General features: G+C 40.2%; 2 protein-coding genes across 5 annotated transcripts in view; one reads left to right on the plus strand and one right to left on the minus strand.

Moving 5' to 3' along the window:
• LOC124545999 (serine/threonine-protein kinase Tao) overlaps positions 1–516 on the minus strand; it is a 230,593-nt gene extending 230,077 nt beyond the window's left edge. For all 4 annotated transcript variants that reach the window (XM_047124968.1, XM_047124967.1, XM_047124966.1 and 1 more), the window contains exon 1: positions 278–516. The gene's annotated coding sequence lies outside the window, so the exon portion shown is untranslated. The remainder of the gene's footprint in view (positions 1–277) is intronic.
• Positions 517–1,287: 771 nt separating this feature from the next.
• The window catches only part of LOC124545594 (SH2B adapter protein 2), a 94,747-nt gene continuing 74,625 nt past the window's right edge, over positions 1,288–21,409 (plus strand). Inside the window, exons 1-2 of the mRNA XM_047124542.1 lie at positions 1,288–2,054; positions 2,133–2,234. Of these exons, the coding sequence (XP_046980498.1) occupies positions 1,371–2,054; positions 2,133–2,234 (786 nt within the window). The 5' untranslated portion in view covers positions 1,288–1,370. The remainder of the gene's footprint in view (positions 2,055–2,132; positions 2,235–21,409) is intronic.

The following is a 21,409-nucleotide window of genomic DNA, read 5'->3' on the forward strand; positions in this document are numbered from 1 at the left end:
GTTCAGCGGGACTGCTGTGTCGCCCTTATGTAAATAAACAGCCTAAGAGTCAAACAGGGTCCTAAGTAATTCATATACACAACTAGAAGCGAAACCCACAGAAATCAGCCCTGATATGGACACTTCTCTCTTCGACTCGGTGGTAGCCAATTACCTGCCAACATTCCCATACACTCGATTTCCACGTCACTCAAAGATTCGCAGATCAAAAACAATAAGATTCTGGCTACTATGACACAAATTATGGTGCAAAATACAACAAAATTGTGGCACTTACCAACAAATTTGATCAAAATGGCGTCTTTGGGCATGCGCAAGAGAAGTTTCACATCTATAAGATAAGTAATTGTATTGTATTTTGGCGTATTTTATTTCACTGGAATAACTGTTGCACTTCACAACGGGTCAAACTGGTAAAGCATTTCCAGCGACAAAGTCTTCCAACAAATTTTTAACACATTCATTGATTTACGTCAAAGTTCTTCGTGAGTTACCTCTCCTACTACAGCTGTACTTGATTCGTATTCTTCTACTGACGCCAAGCCACTGGATGGCCTATTCCATTACGATTTAGTTTTATAATATCATCAGAAGATGTCTATAGTGAGGGTTTAAATCGCACTCGGCGCACAATCTTGGAACATGACTGTTCTACACGAAAATTAATCAACGAATGCGTCAAATACCCCACTGGCAAAGATGAGAGAATCTGAAACTAAATTGATACTAAATTTTAGACGAAGCAAGTGATAAATGTCTCATGAGAATTAAAACTTTATTTGAACTTTTTCTTCTCGTTTTTCATACAGTCACCAAAAAAATTGAATGGATGATTAATCGAATAAGCAATGAAAAATTGTAGATCTGCATTTGCCTCAGAATCTACTACTGCACCCATACTGCAGTAATTACACAAAAACTAAGTAAGAAAAATTCCTTAGTGCACCTAAGAATTAGAGTTTGCATAAGATCATAAGAATTTCAGTCTACAATTTTAGATAGCAGAACATGGCTGGGACTGAAATGTAAACTCGCACAGGAGGTCTGATACGAAGCGCGAGTCGCAGGATACTCTCTGACATTGAAGTATTGTTGCAATGTATTTTCATTCCAAACGTTTCTCAGTTTATCACTAAAATAAAAATATTATTTTAGACTCCACTGTGGATTTTTTGTACACCTGACCATCAAAAGACCAACATCTAATTCATAAGAACTTACATTGATGCAGCGCATTATATGTCATTATGGCGACTAAGCTCACAGGGGGAGTGTTGGTTAGTAAATTGCTAATGTTTACATACAATGATGATTAATAAGGTGCATTATGTGTACGATTTTCGGTTGTGTTTGAGTAATTACTCGTAGAAATGGCAGGGACGCATTCAGATGGAGAAGAAAGGTTAAACTGGATAGAATTCTGCGACAGACAAGCAAGATCAGCAGCTGCGGAGTTCGCAAAAGCGTTTTGTACGTATGTGAGCGTCAGTCTTCCAGAAAATGCGAGGACAACTGTGTCACACAGAGATTTCGTCAGAAAATTCCTCGATTGTTTCGTTGATCATTTTGAAATTGAATACTCTAGAAGAAGTCTGATTAACCAAAAAGATAAATTCGTTAACGGCAACAACGTGTTCGCGGCATCGTCTGCAAACGCTTTACGTGCTAACAGTCACGAAGAATTTAGTGATTACTCCGAACACGAAGCGGATTCGCCATCTCCGAAGACGCAGCACAAGCCTTTTTTCCGACGGCTCTCTTTCAAGGGACTTAAGAAAGGTAAAGGTTTCTTCCATAAACAACATTCAGATGAAGTTGAACTGTCATCGCATCATCATCACCATCACCACCACCACCATCATGACAGACATTCAAAACATGATAAACATTCCAAAACAAAATTAGCGAAAATTGTAGTTGAGTGTAGGAAAGAGGGAATAGTGAACTTTTTGATGGGTGAAAATATCGATGGAACACAAAAGTGGGAAAAGTGTCGCCTGGCATTGGTGAAAACTGTTGGTGGCTATATGCTTGAGTTTTATTCACCGCCTAAGGTGAGGCGTATAATTATTGTATGATCCGTAGCAATGTGCTGTAGTTGAGTAAATATTAATATTTGTTCGATATTTCAGGCAGTGAAACCAAAAAGTGGTGTCTTTTGCTTTCTTATTACCGAAGCAAGAGAAACAACTGCTTTAGAAATGCCGGATCACGAGAATACCTTCGTGTTAAAGGTAAAGTCTCCTACCTAAATGGTTTGTTTCTATTAAGTCTTGAATGCTTTGTATTGGAGGTAATTCAAAAGCGATTGTTATAAACACATTTTCAAAGCTGTTGACAGTATCTCTGTAAACAAAATTCATTTGTTGTGCTTTGGATTTTCTGCATGAAGGGCAAGCAGAAAGACTGGTGCAACTTGAGAGGCATTGCTACTCGTTTGTCACATGTTATTCAGTATTCCCTTTTCTGTAATTCATATTTGCACCGAACATAAGAGTCAAGCAACCACAAGTTAAAATATTTCCTTCAAATGCTTATCATAAGTATATTGTGACTGGCACTGACTCTAAATTCATAAACAAGCAAAGTTGTAAGACTATTTCAAACAATGTGTGTTTGCTAGTAGATAGAGGAGAGGATGGTGAAGTGCTAATGACTGAGTTTTGACAGATTACTATCAGTCTTCCATAAATGTCAGACAAATGTGAACCATCATCACTACCATTATCATGACAGACATTCAAAAAATGATAAACATTCTGAAAAGAAGTTAGTGGAAATTATTGTTGATTTGTCCTCAGAAACAAAAGTGGGCTGTAACATGCAAAAGCAGAATGCTGATTGTGGCAGAAAATATAATATTTAGATGACAGTTTTGCTGTCCCAGTTTAATTTCAATTGTTACTCTATACCATCACTTCAAACAAAAACTTGTAAGGACCTTAAAACTTAAAAAACTACACGAAAATTAATCACTTCCATGTCCTTTGTGTGCCATTTGTTGTTTCAAACAGCAGAGTTAGCAAGACATGTGTTATGACTGTATTTATGTAAGAAAACACTTGTCAGTATGGCCTGCTGTTAGTTAACTTCCAATTTAAGGTCAACTACATCTTCATATACATTCATACAGTTTTTGTGGGAAGTTTGTAAATGTTGTAGCTTCCCGTCATGTAATAAGAAGCTGCCCTTACATTGGGAACAGGCGGTTGTTTTGGCTGCTCCTAAACTGGAGAACAGGCACCATCAGGAGTTTTCCAGCAACATTTCCTCCAGTGAAATGATATCAACTCTCCTAAGCCTCTCTTATTTCAAAAGAAGTACTGGTTCCCTTAGGTAATATAGTTATTTATTGCTGCCCAGTGCTTGGTGTTAGCAATTTTCCAGCCGATAGCCGACCCAGCCAACCCTTGTAACCCCCCCCCCCTGCCTCCCCCACGTTTCTCATTCTGGGCTTAAGACTGGACAGTAGCAAAGTTATTATGAGACTGGCTGTTCTTGATGCCCCAGAGTGTGCCCTACCAACCTATCCCTTCCTTTAGTCAAGTTGTACTTTGAATTTCTCTTTCTTTGATTGCGTTCAGAAATTCTTCATTAATTATTTGGCCTATCAATTGAATATTCAGTTTTCTTCTGGAATATTACGTTTCAAAAGCTTGTATTATCTTCTGTGTACTATTAATTGTCCACATTCTGTTTCTGTATAGGGGTACGCTCCTAGATAAATACTTTCAGAAAAGTCCTCCTAGTACTCAAATTTGTATTCAGTGTTACATTTGTAACAGCATCAGCTGTTAACATCTGTCACTTTAGGTTCTCTGTCTTGAGCTGACTGCAATCTGAGTAAAAGTATTACACCAGATGCGTTTCGCTTTTATTTACAAAGCATCTTCTGTGGTTATTCTGTAAATTGGATACACAGGTTTATACTTGTTTTATTGTCTTATGATATCCCCCCCCCCCCCTCCCGCCCTCCCCACTCCTCATGAACCATGGACCTTGTCATTGTTTGGGAGTCTTGTGTGCCTCAGCGGTACAGGTAGCAGTACCGTAGGTGCAACCACAATGGAGGGTATCTGTTGAGAGGCCAAACAAACGTGTGATTCCTGAACAGGGGCAGCAACCTTTTCAGTAGTTGCAGGAGCAACAGTCTGGATGATTGAGTGATCTGGCGTTGTAACATTAACCAAAACGGCCTTGCTGTGCTGGTACTGCGAACGGCTGAAAGCAAGGGGAAACTACAGCCGTAATTTTTCCCAAGGGCATGCAGCTTTACTGTATGGTTAAATGCTGATGGTGTCCTCTTGGGTAAAATAGTCCCCCATTCGGATCTCCGGGTGGGGAGTACTTAAGATGACATCGTTATGCCCACGCCTACTACAGTAGTACAAGTTTATATGCCAACCAGCTCTGCAGATGACGAAGAGATTGATGAAATGTATGATGACATAAAAGAAATTATTCAGATAGTGGAGGGAGATGAAAATTTAATAGTCATGGATGACTGGAATTCGATAGTAGGAAAAGGAAGAGAAGGAAACGTAGTCGGTGAATATGGAATGGGGGTAAGGAATGAAAGAGGAAGCCACCTGGTAGAATTTTGCGCAGAGCATAACTTAGTCATAGGTAGCACTTGGTTCAAGAATCATGAAAGAAGGTTGTATACATGGAAGAGGCCAGGAGATACTAGAAGGTTTCAGATAGATTATATAATGGTAAGACAGAGATTTAGGAACCAGGTTTTTAATTGTAAGACATTTCCAGGAGCAGATGTGGCTCTTGACCACAATCTGTTGGTTATGAACTGTAGATTAAAACTGATGGGACCTGGATAAACTGACTAAACCAGAAGTTCTACAGAGTTTAGGGGAGAGCATAAGGGAACAATTGACAGGAATGGGAGAAAGAAATACAGTAGAAAAAGAATGGATAGCTTTGAGGGATGAAGTAGTGAAGGCAGCAAAGGATCAAGTAGGCAAAAAGACGAGAGCTAGTAGAAATCCTTGGGTAACAGAGGAAATATTGAATTTAATTGATGAAAGGAGAAAATATAAAAATGCAGTAAATGAAGCATGCAAAAAGGAATACAAACATCTCAAAAATGAGATCGACAGGAAGTGCAAAATGGCGAAGCAGGATTGGCTACAGGACAATTGTAAGGATGTAGAGGCATATATCGCTAAGGGTAGGATAGATACTGCCTACAGGAAAATTAAAGGAACCTTTGGAGAAAAGAGAACCGCTTGTATAAATATCAAGAGCTCAGATGGAAACCCAGTTCTAACAAGGGAACCTCCCCATCGCACCCCCCTCAGATTTAGTTATAAGTTGGCACAGTGGATAGGCCTTGAAAAACTGAACACAGATCAATCAAGAAAACAGGAAGAAGTTGTGTGGAACTATGAAAAAATATGCAAAATATACAAACTGAGTAGTCCACGGGCAATATAAGCAACTTCAACGACAGTATGAGCTCAGGAGCGCCGTGGTCCCGTGGTTAGCGTGAGCAGCTGCGGAACGAGAGATCCTTGGTTCAAGTCTTCCCTCCAGTGAAAATTTTAAATTTTTATTTTCAGACAATTATCAGAGTTCAGGCACTCACACATACTCAACTTCGCTCTCCAAAATTCCAGGACATGTTCAGATTTGCTTGGACATATGCAGGATTTGACGGTCTACTCACGGAAAAATTTGAAAACGTTAAAAACATATGTTTTGACAGGACACAGAGAAAACTGTGCGACTGTGAAACTGTTGCATTCATTTGTTGCAGTTTGTGTGACACACTCTTATGTTTTCATCACTTTTTAGGGAGTGATTATCACATCCACAAGAAAACCTAAATCGGCCAAGGTAGAAGAATCTTTTTACCCATTCGCCATGTGTGCAAGTTAGGTGGGTCGACAACATATTCCTGTCATGTGACGCACATGCCGTCACCAGTGTCGTACAGAGTACATCAGACGTGTTTTCCTGGATCAAATGTTTCCGTTTCCCATTGGAGAGGCACGTCTTTACGTCTACTAATCGCACAGTTTAGCGGTGCGGTCGCAAAACACAGACACTAAACTTATTACAGTGAACAGAGACGTCAACGAACGAACGGACAGATCATAACTTTGCAAAAAATAAAGTAAGTAAAGTTTTCGCTCTAGGTAAGACTTGAACCAAGGACCTCTCGCTCCGCAGCTGCTCACGCTAACCACCGAACCACGGCGCTCCTATGCTCACATCATCATTGATGTGGCCTATATCGCCCATGGACTACTCTGTTTGTATATTTTGTTTATTTTTTCGTAGTTCCACACAACTTCTTCCTGTTTTCTTGATTGATCTGTGTGCAGTTTTTCAAGGCCTGTCCACTGTGCCAAATTATAACTAAATCTGAGGGGGGTGCGATGGGGAGGTTCCCTTGTAAGCAAAGAGTGGAAAGCAGAAAGGTGGAAGGAGTGTATAGAGGTTCTGTACAAGGACGATGTACTTGAGGACAGTATTATGGAAATGGAATAGGATGTAGATGAAGATGAAAAGGGAGATATGATACTGCGTGAAGAGTTTGACTGAGCACTGAAAGACCTAAGTCGAAGCAAGGGCCCGGGAGTAGACAACATTCCATTAGAACTACTGACAACCTTGGGAGAGCCAATCCTGACAAAAATCTATCATCTGGTGAGCAGGATGTATGAGACAGGCGAAATACCCTCAGACTTCAAGAATAATATAATAATTCCAATCACAAAGAAAGCAGGTGTTGACAGATGTGAAAATTACCGAAATATCAGTTTAATAAGTCATGGCTACAAAATACTAATGCAAATTCATTACAGACGAATGGAAAAACTGGTAGATGCTGACCTCAGGGAAGATCAATTTGGATTCCATAGAAATATTGCAACATGTGAGGCAGTACTGACCCCCATGACTATCTTAGAAGATAGATTAAGGAAAGGCAAACCTACATTTCTAGCATTTGTAGACTTAGAGAAAGCTTTTGACAATGTTGACTGGAATACTCTCTTTCAAATTCTGAAGATGGCAGGGGTAAAATACAGGGAGCGAAAGACTATTTACATTTTGTACCCAAACCAGAAGGCAGTTATAAGAGTCGAGGGGCATGAAAGGGAAGCAGTGGTTGGGAAGGGAGTGAGACAGGGTTGTAGCCTATCCCCGATGTTATTCAATCTGTATATTGAGCAAGCAGTAAAGGAAACAAAAGAAAAATTTGGAGTAGGAATTAAAATCCATGGAAAAGACATAAATACTTTGAGGTTCACCGATGACATTATAACTCTGTCAGAAACATGAAAGGACCTGAAAGTGCATTTAAATGGAATGGACAATATCTTGAAAGAAGGATATAAGATGAACATCAACAAAAGCAAAACGAGGATAATGGAATGTAGTCGAATTAAATCGGGCGATACTGAGGAAATTAGATTAGGAAATGAGACACTTAAAGTAGTAAATGAGTTTTGATATTTGGGGAGCAAAATAACTAATGATGGTTGAAGGAGAGAGGATATAAAATGTAGACTGGCAATGGCAAGGAAAGTGTTTCTGATGAAGAGAAATTTGTTAAGATCAAGTATAGATTTAAGTGTCAGGGAGTCATTTCTGAAAGTATTTGTATGAAGTGTAGCTATGTATGGAAGTGAAACATGGACGATGAATAGTCTGGACAAGAAGAGAATAGAAGCATTTGAAATGTGGTGCTACAGAAGAATGCTGAAGATTAGATGGGTAGATCTCACAACTAATGAGGAGGTATTGAGTAGAATTGGGGAGATGAGAAATTTGTGGCACAACTTGACTAGAAGAAGGGATTGGTTGCCAGGACATGTTCTGAGGCATCACGGGATCACCAATTTAGTATTGGATGGCAGCGTGGGGGGTAAAAATCGTAGAGGGAGACCAAGAGATGAATACACTAAGCAGATTCAGAAGGATGTAGGTTGCTGTAGGTACTGGGAGATGAAGAAGCTTGCACAGGATAGAGTAGCATGGAGAGCTGCATCAAACCAGTCTCTGGACTGAAGACCACAACAACAACAGGTTAAAAACAGTATTTTCTTTATAAAGTTGGCCTGCTTACGATGTTTCTTTATATAATCAGCTCCTTCCCCTCTTGCGAGCAGTGGTTGGTTTCGACAGGCTTCATTTCCCATCTGCAATTGGCAGTTTTTGGCATTATGCATTATTTCCTGTGCTGCACTATTTACAATTGACTTTTTCGTTTGTTTTCATTCATGTGGTGAGTGTTGCCAACCTATGAAACAATTTGTGTGTGTGTGTGTGTGTAGTGAGAGAGAGAGAGAGAGAGAGTGGGAGGGGGGGGGGGGGAGGAGGAGGAGAGTGTTAGTGAAATTGTCTTGCATGTAGGTAGAGACATAAGATGAGTGTTTTTTTTTTGCAGGCAGTGTAGGGGCCAGGGGAGGAAAGAGAGGGATGGGCTTGGACAGCGATTATAGGACAGAATCTGGGAGGAAATGGTAGTGGTAAATGGAGCCTGTGATTATATGTGTACTGTTACTGATTTATTAAGTGGTCATTCTGTTTAAAGAGATGCTTTGTAAATAAAAGGGAAACGTGTCTGGTGTAATTCTTTTTAATCAGATTACAGTCAGCTCAAGAAATATAACCTTAAGTACCAGTTGTATTCAGTGGTATTGCATTCCCCCTTCTTTTCAGAAGAGCTTTCTCTTTGCTGTAACCACCCAGCATTTAATATTAACTCTACTTCTGCCCAGGTAGCAAAACTTTTTCAGCTACTTTTAGTTCCACGTTTCTAATCTAATTCCCACAGTATCACCTGATTTAATTTCACTACACACCATTAACCTTGTTTTACATTTGTCGATTTTCACCATGTAACTTGTGTTAAAGTCACTATCGAATCTATTCAAGCGCTAATTGTCATATGTGACAGAACTAGAGTATCATCAGCAAACCTCAAAGTTTTCATTTCTTCCTCCAGGATGTTACAAACTCACTCTCTCTCTCTCTCTCTCTCTCTCTCTCTCTCTCTCTCTCTCTCTACTGATGTACAGATTGAATAACATGGAGGATCCTGCCTCACTTCCTTCTCAATTATTGCCTCAGTTACTCATCAATGGAAGCTGTGGGATTATTAAAGGATTTGATAAAGTCAGTGCAAGGTCATCATTGCCAAGAAGATAGGCACTTAAAAGACCATGTTTTAATATGAGTCAAGAATATTATTACATTTTCACATGTGCCTTGTGTTATTATCACCATGATTGTAAAATTAAAGGAATTTGGGCTTGTGCAGAGGGTTGCGGACAGACTTTCTTCTGGCTTACAATAGACAAATGAAAGACGAAAGGTAAAAATGATTCTGGTACACTTCCCCACACACTGAAAATTGGGTTTTGCCCATTCCCCATTAGTGATTAACTCAGAAAGAAATTTATAATTTAAGAGTGAATTATAAATTTGTAAGGTGAAATGTTAAATATGTTTTAAGACTCTTTTTTTATGAAGCTGTGCACAACTGTATTAACTGCAGAAAATTTCTTGAGAGTATATTCACCAAAATAGAATGTCTGACAGATACCACAACAATCAACTACAATCAGATCAGCTACTTAGTTACTTTTCAATTAGCACCGAATGACTCAAAGTGATGCAAGTCGAACAACACAAACAGAAATAAATGAAATCAAACTCAATGACTACCCATTGTTTAGAGTTTAAACTTTTTCAAAATATTGTGTACAGGCACCGTTGATCCAAATCGAGGAAGTTATACTTTGATTGCGGTGACTGTGATTGACATTTCAGAGAGTCAGGTGATAGTGGTCAGCCAGCAGCCAGTTGTATTTCTTTCTCAAGTGCCTGTTGCTTGCTGTGTTGGTCTGTTTTATAGGAACGCATAGAGCCTAATTAAGTTTGGCTGGCTGCAGATCGGCAACACTGTGCCCCTGTCCCCCTCCTCTGCTACTGCAGTCTGTCAGTCACAAAGTTATTTTATTTGGGTTACAGAGCTACACTATGTGATCAAAAGTACCCAGCCACCTGGCTGAAAATGATTTACATGTTTGTGACGCTCTCCATCAGAAATGCTGGAATTCAATATGGTGTTGGCCCAACCTTAGCATGAATGACAGCTTCCACTCTCACAGGCATACGTGGAATCAGGTGCTGGAAGGTTTCTTGGGGAATGGCAGCCCATTCTTCACGGAATGCTGTACTGAGGAGAGGTATCGATGTCCGTCGGTGAGGCCTGGCACGTAGTCAGCCGGTTGGTGAGGCCTAGCACATAGTCGGCATTCTGAAACATCCCGTAGGTGTTCTGTATGATTCAGGTCAGCGCTCTGTGCAGGCTAGTCCATTACAGGGATGTTATTATCGTGTAACTAGTCCGCCACAGGGTGTACATTATGAACGGGTGCTCGATCCTGTTAAAAAGATGCAATAGCCATCACCAAATTGCTCTTCAAATGTGGGAAGCAAGAAGGTGCTTAAATCATCAATGTAGGCCTGTGCTGTGATAGTGCCACACAAAACAACAAGGGGTGCAAGCCCCCTCCATGAAAAACACGACCACACTGTAACACCACTGCCTCCGAATTTTACTGTTGGCCTACACACACTAGCGGATGACATTCACAGGGCATTTGCCATACCCACATCCTGCCATCGGATTGCCAGATTGTGTACCGTGATTCGTCACTCCACACAACATTTTTCCACTGTTAAATCGTCCAATGTTTACGCCCCTTACACCAAGCGAGGTGTCGTTTGGCATTTACCGGCTTGATGTGTGGCTTATGAGCAGTCGCTCAACCATGAAATCCAAGTTTTCTCACCTCCCGTCTAACTGTCATAGTACTTGCAGAGGATCCTGATGCAGTTTGGAATTCCTGTGTCTGCTTATTACACATTACAATCCCTTCAACAGTTGGCAGTCTCTGTCAGTCAACAGACGAGATCAGCCTGTACGCTTTTGTGCTGTATGTGTCTCTTCACGTTTCTAATTCACTAGCACATAGGAAACAGCGGATCAAGGGATGTTTAGGTGTGTGGAAACCTCGTGTACAGGCATATGACACAAGTGACACCCAATCACCTGACCGCATTCGAAGTCCATGGGTTCCACGGAGTGCCCCATTCTGCTCTCTCATCATGACTAATGACTACTGAGGTTGCTGATACAGAGTACCTTGCAGTAGGTGGCAGCACAATGCACCTAATATGAAAAATGTATGTTTTTGGGAATGTCCGGATACTTTTGATCACATAGTGTACGTATTATATAGGTAATATTCAGATCTGAATAATATGTATTATGTTATTCATCCAGTATATGTATCACAAATATTGATCAATGTAGTACGTACTTAACTGACTTATCTTTACAGATCAGCAGCTCCTGACCACCATATTTTGAAAAAGTCTTAACTGTGAATACTGCATGCTCATTCAGCTTATTTTTTTCTTTTAGGGGCCTCGGATTTATGTCATTTGCCATCCTTCTGTACTTGTCTAAGACAAATTAACATTTGATTTTACTCTTATTAAGATATATATTTGGTTCCATTATTTCTCAGAAAGTATTATTTTAGCATGTTTTCTTTCTGTCTGCTGTTACTGACAATATAATTTTCCATTTCTTTATTACTTTCATTTTGCTGTTTTTTCCATGATTACCCCGTTTTATCAATAAATCTATATCAAGTCAGGGAGCCCAGCTACTGGGTCTCGAGGAGGCCTCTTCCGCGTGGCCAATGAAAAGGTCGGCATGGGGCAAGACAAGACTGGTCCCCATTGCATTCCCTCTCTGGAATGTCTTCAGTTCTTTTCCAAATGCAATCTCAAAAGCCTCTAAACATTTCCTGTTACACTGCCCTGGTTTTGGCACCATGCAGGACAAAACTACATAGAGAACACTTAAGTGATTTAACTGTTTATTTAGTGAGCAATAGAAAATACTCCTCATTCTGTAAAACATTTCTTTGAGAGTACCTATCCTTGTTTTAGCTTATTGATTACATGTACGCTGTTATTTATTTTGCATCCTAGGTACCTGAAGTTACAAATTTGTTCCAATAACTCATCACAAATTTTCATCGTTCTTGCTTTTCCTTGTAAAAGCCATTGCCTTAGCCTTTTTCACTTTTACCTTTGATTCATATTCTTCATAGCTGATATTCCATTTTATAGACATAATTGCTTTTTCATTTTTCGTTAGTTATAGAGTGTCATATCAGTATGTTTGTTTCTTCAACCTTTATGTTAGAAACAGTGTTTAATTCAGTCATCTTAACTGATATTTAACTGAGCAGATAAAAAAAGACATCATCCTTGTTTAACCCCTCTCCCAATTTTAATTCTTTATGTCATCACACCTCATAATTCTTTCCACCCTGGCCCACATGATTGTGTGGAATCAGTTTTAAATTTGTTGTAGCTCAACTACATCACTTTCCTGTGTAAGTCTGGACTGCAACTATTCTGCAAGTTCGCGGCTTCCATTTGGCAGTTGTTTTATTCAGTATTGTGACCACCAGAGGGTAATAGATCATTTCAAACTTCAACAAGAAGACAAAACCACGCATCACTGAGATAAATACAACATGTTTTCCTATATTTTGTTAGTTTAAGGCAAGCCCTGTGTTATTTTAGACAGAATGTTTCATTCAACTTATGTAAGGTGTCCAGACACATGTGTGAAGTGCCTTTTGGATGTTATAAATGTTTGTATTTTGAGTAGCACAGTCATGCTATTGACTTCTTGAACCCACTATCACCATGAGAATTTTTTCAGTATTTTTACCTAATTCCAGAAGTTATAAAGTATAGAAACTGATACCTATCAGATAAACACCTAAGAAATTTTCTATCAGAATGGAAAGGGCTATCTTTACTTAAATGTGTGTTGGTCTAGTCCAGTGAACTCTGTCAGTGACTTTTTTCAAGTCAACAAAAGCTATAGAAACTTCCACACCTTTTCCTAGGTATCTTTGCCCAATTATTTGTGTTGCTGTGATTGCATCGTTTATACCTTTGTCCCTACTGAAGCTGATCTGTTCTTCGTCCAACTCTATCTCAACTTTATATTGCAATTGTCTATTTATTATTCTTAGTAGAAATTTTGCTGAATGAGATATCAAACTTATTACCCCATATTCCCAACATTATGTGACAAAAGGGTGTTTTTTTGTGTTGGCACCATCACAGATTTTGTGAAGTCATTTGGCCACACACCTTTATCATAAATATAATTATACATATGCAGTGATTTCACCTTTCCTTGGATTAAGCATTTGATGCATTCACTTGGAAACCCATCTCCACCAGTTGCATTTACTGAAGTGCCGTCTCACTTTTTCCATAATGAGTGTATGTCCCCTTGCCTCCATGACCAGATCTTTTAGATAACTTCTTGCTTCATATAATTCTGCTAAGTGCCTTTTCCATCCATTCATTATTTCTTGCATTTCTGCAACTTCACATTATCATCTTTTATCAGCCACATAATGTTACCTTTCTTTTTGCTGAAAACATAGTTATTTACTTCCCACTACATTTAATTGTGCCTCCCCATCCTTTCTAGATCTTCTTGAGATCTCTGTTGTAGCTATTCCATGTCCCTATTCTTGTCGTAGTTTTAATTTACTTCCTGCTCAGGCTGTCTGCAATGTGACATGTATATTTGTATTATCGCTAGATTTTTCTTCTTACTTTAATTTTCAGTTTGGTCCTAACGTTATGACAACACCATAAATTCCTTCATATGTTTCTCCAGAATAAAATAGTCTGAGTTTGCAACACAAATTCTCAATTCTGTTCTCATCTCCTTCCTGATATTATATCCAGTCTGTTTCTTCTTATTTTTTTCATAAGAATGTCCAACTTCCTCCTGTGAGAGGGTATTAGCATCCTGTGTTCCTGTTCTTAATCTTCTTCTCTTTCTTGTTTCAGTATGACCGCTGTTAGTATCTTCCACCCGAACATGTGATTGGGGAGATGCTTCATGACCAGAATAAATTTTTACCTTTGAAAGCCTTTCCCTATTTATGCAGTTTCCTTGGAGAATTAGTAAATTTAGTAGCTTCCTGTTGCTTTCCATATGTCATAAAAGAGTGTCTGATGTTGAAGATGGTTTTCGGCCCCTGACTTCAAGAACAGAAACCACCTGAAGTTTTCCAGTGCCATTTCCTTCACTGAAGTGACATCAAATTCTGTAAGGGTTCATCCTTCTGAAGACATGTAGGGGATAGGCAAAATAATGTGAACACCTGTACTTACATGGGAATGGTTTGTTAATAAGGGGTTGGACCCCCATTTGCCCGTAATACAGGTGTAATTCTTCTTGGAATACCGGCATATAATGATTGTATAGTCTCCAGTGGAATGTTATGTCACTCTTTGATCAGAACCTCTTCTAACTCCTGTAGTGACGAGGGAGGTGGAAATCTGCTCTAGAGTCTGTGGTCTAATACTACCCACAAGGGTTTGATAATGTTAAAGTCCGGGGACTGTGCTGGCTAGGGAAGATGCTGCATTTCAGTTGCATGCTATTCATACCACGATGGTACTGTTCTGGCTGTGTGAATGGGTGCATTATCATCCTGAAATATGGTATCATTGTTGGGGTACAACATTTGAATCATGGGGTGCACCTGATCACCTAAAATGTTCACGTAATTGTTGGCTGTAACACGGCCTTTGAGAGTAATGATGGGACCAGCAGAATACCATCATATGGCTGCCCATACCATCACACTTCCACCTCCATGCTTAACCAGTGGAATCAAGCAATCAGGATTTTAAGCTTTTGGTGTTCTCCAGGCGTAAACCCAGCCCATTGTCAGAAATAACGAAAGCATTGGCTCCTTGGACCATGTGATGTATTTCCACGTCCAGGATTTATGCTCCTGACACCATGTTTTACACTTCTTTGTGTTGGTTGTCGTCACTATGGGCTCTCGAAGATGGCTATTGGCTCTGCAGTCACTTTATCCATAGTACTTTTTTGTTGTTTTGGCACAATTCATGTTAGTGAACAATGTCTCTGTCATTTAGTTTTGATTTGCGCCCAATATTATGTTTACATGATGATGTCTTTCCATGTTTTGTGTAGGCCGTCATAGGTGTTGAAAGAGTTGCTCTTGAAACATTCAATAAGCTGGCTGTCTTGGTTACTGATGCTTCAGCTGATTGGCCCCCCACAATCTGCCCTCTTTATAACTCTGTTAGTTCTTTCATTGCATGTCGGCCTCAGCCTCTGAATGAAAATACGAAGTGTGCACTACTTGTAAACAACCTGCGCTGATGTGTAGTCTGTACTTAACACGCACAGTCCTGTGCAACACGTACCTTACCTGCGTTGTTGACTGTCAAACACAATAGTCCCATTACTACAACTGTTCACATTATTTTGCCTATCCCCTGTAGGTTTCCTTAGATAATACAGTTATTTGCTGCTGCCCAGTGCTTGGCATAAGCAGTTTCCCCTCATGATACATTGAGAGTACAGTTTATGAACAACTTAAATTGGTACAACCACGTGGAAAATGTTGTGGGGAAGGTGAAACAAAGTCGGTGTTTTATTGTCGGAACATTTAGAAGATGCTAAAATCTATCAAAGAGGCTGCCTATGCTACTCTTTTTTTTTTTCCACCTTCTGCTAGAGTATTATTGTGTGGTAGGGACTCTGTACCAGAAAAGATTGATGGAGGACATCAAAAATGTTCAAGGAAGGGCTGCTCATTTTGTATTATTGTGAAATAGAGGAAGAGTACCTGAATATGATGCATGAGCTTTGGTTGCAGTCATTAAAACATAGACTTTTTTGTTGCAGCAGGATATTTCTATGAAATTTCAGTATCAACTTTCTCCTCCGAATTCCAAAATATAGTGTTGATTCGCACCTATATAGGGTGAAATGACCATTGTAATAAAATAATAGAAATCAGAGCTTTATGGGATGATTAAACAGTTCAGTTTTCCCACTTGCTGTTCAAGAGTGGAACAGTCGAGAAATAGTGAGAAAGTGGTTCTGTGAACCCGCTGCCAAACACTTGGATGTGAATTGCAGCATAGTGATTTAGTTTTAGATTGCCAACCATGCCAACCCTTTCTCATTCTGAGCTTGGGACTAACAGTGACAAACTTATAACCAAGTTGACTATTTTTGGATGTCTAGAATGTGCACTATCAACCTGTTGCATCTTTTAGTCAACTTGCACCATAGATTTTCTCTTGTTTCAGTTCAGTGCCTCTTCATTAGTTATCTGATCTGTCCACCTAATGCTCAGCATTATTCTATAACACCACAGTTCAAAAGCTTATATTTTCTGTACCGTTTCACTTCCATACCAGGTTACACTCCAGATAAATACTTTCAGAAAAAACTTATTACACTTGAATTTGTATTTAGTATTCAGCGTGGGTGAGTGGGAGGGGGGGAGGGGAGTAGAATAGGCCTGTAGTAATTCCTTCTCTACCGAAGAGGCTACTAAAACGAGTCTTAAACTTACAAGGCAAGGTTCCCGGTGATGGAATCAACTTTTTGAAACCAGTTATACAGTGACGTAGGTTAAGGTCGCAGGTATCACATTCTGCAGCCATTCACCCCGGAGGGCCTTTGTTTGAGAGTAATTGATGAAAACTAATTTCAAAATTTCGCGTGATACTCAACAGCTTTAAAAAAGTGAGGACCGGCACACTGGTTGAATAACGTAATGGTTAATGTACAGCCTTAGGTGCAAGAGGATTTGAGTTTCAATCTAGTCAGATGCTTTGAATTTTTTTTATTTTTAAATCTTTTTCAAAATTACTTAGATTATTACTATTATTCAAGTAATTGGTTTAAATTTAATTTTTAATTTCTGTTCATTTGTCATGTACTTTTAATCAGAGTATTAATTTTTTTCATTTGCTCTCATTTTATTTCCTGTCATTCTTTTTCCACGTGGAATGTTTGTTCCTGTGATTTTAAAATTTTTGTGTACAATGATGGAGAAAGAAAAAAAAAGAAAAATGCAACACCAAGAAGAAGTTGGGTAACATAAGTGAAAGTTGGTAGATGTGTGTAATGTGTGTCTACGTCTGAAAGATGATGTCTATTCAGATTTTGCACCAGTAGCATAAGAGTGGTGGTAGTAGTGCCATTATGAGGATGTAAATCAGGTTTGCTTTAAATGTATGCTGTAAACGTTGTGAGTGAGCGTTGGTTACCTTTGAGGTTGGACGTGGTGAATTGATGTTAGTCAAGAATGCTTGTAAGGGGACAAAAACACCACTATCAGCATCTCACTAAATTTGAACGAGTTTGTGTAACAGGTCTACAAGAAGCGAGATATTCCTTCTGTGATATTCCAGAGAGACTAGAATGCAGCCATGGTACATGATCGTTCACAGCAATGGTCACTGGAATGTATGGTCACAAGAAGACCGGGCTCCAGGTGGCCACATGGCACTACCAAAAGGGAAGACTGTTGTGTTCAGCGTATGGCTCTGGTGCACCGCACTGCACCAATCTGAGAAGCAGTTGGCACCACAGTGACACAACAAACTGTTACAAATTGTTTACTTCAAGGACAGGGTTGAGCCACCCCCACTGTAAGGTTTGAACTCTACTTTGTTAAATTCTTAGACATGTGGGTCATTTGGGGAAGGACATATTACATGAAGCATAATCTGTCCATCATGTGCTGTGATCTTTTACCCATGTGATTTGGGTTTATGTTTTCATCCAAAACCCAGTGCAGTAACAAATTAATGGAGGTGGTTGTGGGGGTAGGGGGTGGGGTTGGGTCATCATGTATCCTCATGGCTGTAGCCCCTTGACAATGCACTGCTGATATCTGAGTAGATGACTGTCCAATCCCAGGCACCAGGACCGTGTGCAGTGGCTACTACAACTGTTTCTGCCTTTTCTGTGGCTGGATGGTGCCAATGGGGTGAGCATCGGACTGGCATGGGTGGTATAAGGGCATACAATCCACAATAAAATGGATAAAACTCACCCTTACTGATGGTCAGGCCAACATGACCATCTCAACAGATTAAGGCAAGATTTTATTGCACAAGCTTACAACCCCATGGCATTTCCAAATTTGGCCACTCTGTGGGATGAGAGTGAGGCAAAGATAAATGGAAGTGTACACTTACGCCCAGTTCTTGGTATGCTCCAGAAATGACTGAGAATCGTTTGCAACAACGAAGCCTCTGTTTGTTTTGAAAATGTTGAGGATAGGTTCAGAGAAATGCTGCAATAGAGAAAATGAGAAATGAATTTCTGCGGATCGAATCACAACTTTGAATATTAATCAGTCACGGGCACTTCGGGCATGTGACACGCTGAGAGTATACCAGTGTCACCTCTCCTCATAAAAAACTCGAACAGGATTCAATTTATCATCTTTCATTAGGATGTAACAATGCAAACAGATGAAGAACTGTGTGCTAACTTACAGCAGTGTGGAGTACATTTTGTTCATCACATTCGGAGTGGACCTAAGGATAATAGAATGGATAGTGGAGTTTTCAACCTGGCCTTTGATGAAACTGTTTTACTGGAGAAAGCTGAGACCATTGTTTATGGTTGTGATGTCAAACTTCTTTTCCTCCTCCTACAAACTATTTTAGGTGGCAGAGGTTTGGACACTTGTTCTCCCACTGTACTAATGAGACTACTTGTGGGACATGCAGAAGAACACAGTATGAGAGCAGCCCTTGCAGACAATCCCCTACATGTATAAACTGGCCAGGCCACCACCTTGCCATGTTTGCTGACATGTTGATTTCAAGAGGGGAAAAAACCCAGGGATATAGAACACTTTACTGCCTGTTTTATCAAGATGCTAAGAATGACTCTCCTATCAGTATGACATCAGACTTTGTAAACATTGTGTCAAAATACAGAACTCCTGGCCACGTGTCAATTCCAGTTCTTCCAGTCAGTGGAGGAGATGTCAGCTCTCCCAACCTCAAGCCCTCAGTAACCTCAAGCCCTCAGCACCAGTGGTAACCAACTCATTGGTGCAGCTGGAGATGCCTCGTCCCACTTCAGCATCTACAGGGCAGAAGGTGCTTGCCAAGGTGCCATCTCCTGGAATTAAATAGATCAGCAGTCTACCACCAACTAGTGACTGAAAGAGCCACATGCTGCAGGTTTCATAAAAGAAGAGTCGTCTTCTGTCCCAGAAGTGAAGACAGGAAATTCCTTACAGAAGAAAAAACATCACAAGAACAAGAAGGAAATATTGAAAGTTAAACTGAATCATATTACTTCAGTTGATCCGACAGTAGTGTGTGGCATCTACATCTCTACCGAATCTGAGGGCATTGCTGAATGCTTTACAGCACACTGTGCTGAAGCATCCCTGTGAAATAACTACCATCCTGTTTCTTAATCCAGAAACACCTGGCAGAGTGAAACTATTAATTCTTTTGTGTGCGATGCCCTGAAGCAAACAGTGTTACATTTAGTGAATGGGACTTCTGCAGTGCTTCAGCGTGTGTTGAGGCACAGCCCCTGGGCCTCATAAAATCTACAATATCATGCTTAAACACCATAGAAACAACAGCAGAAAATACATCCTCAGGTTTTTCAATCAATTTGGCATGAGGGTATTACTGTTCTTTTTCTGAAATTGGGAAAAGGCCCTTGAATTTTGACTAATTACGGATCAATCTCTGTCACGAATGGGCTTGAAAGGGCAGTCAACTGAGGACTGTGTTAGTGCTTGGAAGACAGAGGATTTTTATTGTAATTTCAAAGTGGCTTTCAAGCATTTCAGTACCATCACAGACCAACTGCTTCATCTGGAACCTGCAGTACACAATGCTTTTGCACAGTACCAATACCCGGTTGCTGTGTACTTTGACCTGTAGAAGATGTGCAATACTGCCTGGTGCCACCACAGCCTGTCTACACTGATAAGTGGGGCATTCTGCAGTTGCTTACCTGTTTTTATCCTGAATTTCATATCCCCCCAACTGTTCCAGATCTGTATAGGCTCAAGGCTCAACTCTCAGCATCCGATACATACACCAAACTCGATGCCCCTCAGAGATTGGTTCTGAGCATAATCCTCTTCTCCATCACATTCAAGGTTATCATGACTATAGTGGGACCCGTGGTCCTACTGTCACTGTATGTGGATGACCTTGGCCTGTATTACAGCTCTGTATCATTGCACGCTGCAGGGTACCAAGTTTGTGGCGCCATTCAGAAAGTACATTACTGAGCCATGAATCATGGATACCAATTTCCTCCCATGAAAACTTCCATCATGCACTTTCATTGATTCAGGACTGTATATCGGCACCCAGAACTGTACCTTGGTAACCATTTACATGAAGCTGTTGAAACTCTCAAATTTTTAGTCCCTTAATTTGAGAACAAGGTAACGTGATTACCACATGTACACCACCTCAAGGCAAATTGTGTGAGAAAACATAATACCAAGAGATTTCTCTGCAGCACCTCCTGGAGTCCAGACCACACAGTTCTCCCACTATTCTACAAAGCTTCAATTTTATCCTGCCTGGACTATGGATCAGTACTTAGGTTGTTACATCCTGTCCACCACAATGGTGTTAGTTGGCAGCTGGAGCTTTGGGTATGAGCCCCATGGACAACCTCCAGGCAGAAGCTTGTGTCCCATCACTGAAAGTCAGTTACTAGCAGCTCTTGGTGAACTATGTGGTCTCAATCTGTCAGAAGATGCCTGCCCATACATGTTACTCGACTCCGTTTCACAACCAAAAGTTCAGACTGGCAGACCAACTGGAATATGATTGGAGGCTCTGTGTGAGGAATTCCAACTGCCCCCTTTTGGTAATCTGGGAAATGAATTTGCTGACAAATTAACTAAAGATGCTATCACAGGGGACAAACTTGAACTTGGAGGACCCAGTAGAGACCTATGATTGCAACTGCAACATTAGTGGCATACTTTCTGCCAAAGCTCACGGCAAGATACCGTCATGCTGTGCTGTGTGTCGGCCACACGAGATTTACCCAAAAATTCCTTTTACATGAAGATTTCCCTCAATGCAGCTGTGATAATCATCTCACAATAACCCACATTATTACAGAGTGTACTCTGGTGGCTGATCTGAGATGAGCCATGAACCTGTCTACCTCTCTGCACCAGATAGAACATTAGTGTAACTCATTCATTAATAATACTTAAGTGTTAGGGTCCCCAAATGCTCAGCTTAAAGGAGGATATCAAAGCAGTTCAGAGGCATACTGCTAGATGTTTTGCCAATAAGTTCAATCAGATGTGAGCAATGCGGAGATGTTTCGTGAATTCAAATGGGAATCCCTGGAGGGAAGAAGCCGTTCTTTTTATGAAACGCTGTTAAAAAAAATTTAGAGATGCAGCATTGGAAGTTGCCTGCGGAATGATTCTGTTGCCATCAACAT

This window comes from Schistocerca americana, chromosome 8 (genome assembly GCF_021461395.2).
Source record: "Schistocerca americana isolate TAMUIC-IGC-003095 chromosome 8, iqSchAmer2.1, whole genome shotgun sequence".
NCBI classification, from domain to species: domain Eukaryota; kingdom Metazoa; phylum Arthropoda; class Insecta; order Orthoptera; family Acrididae; genus Schistocerca; species Schistocerca americana.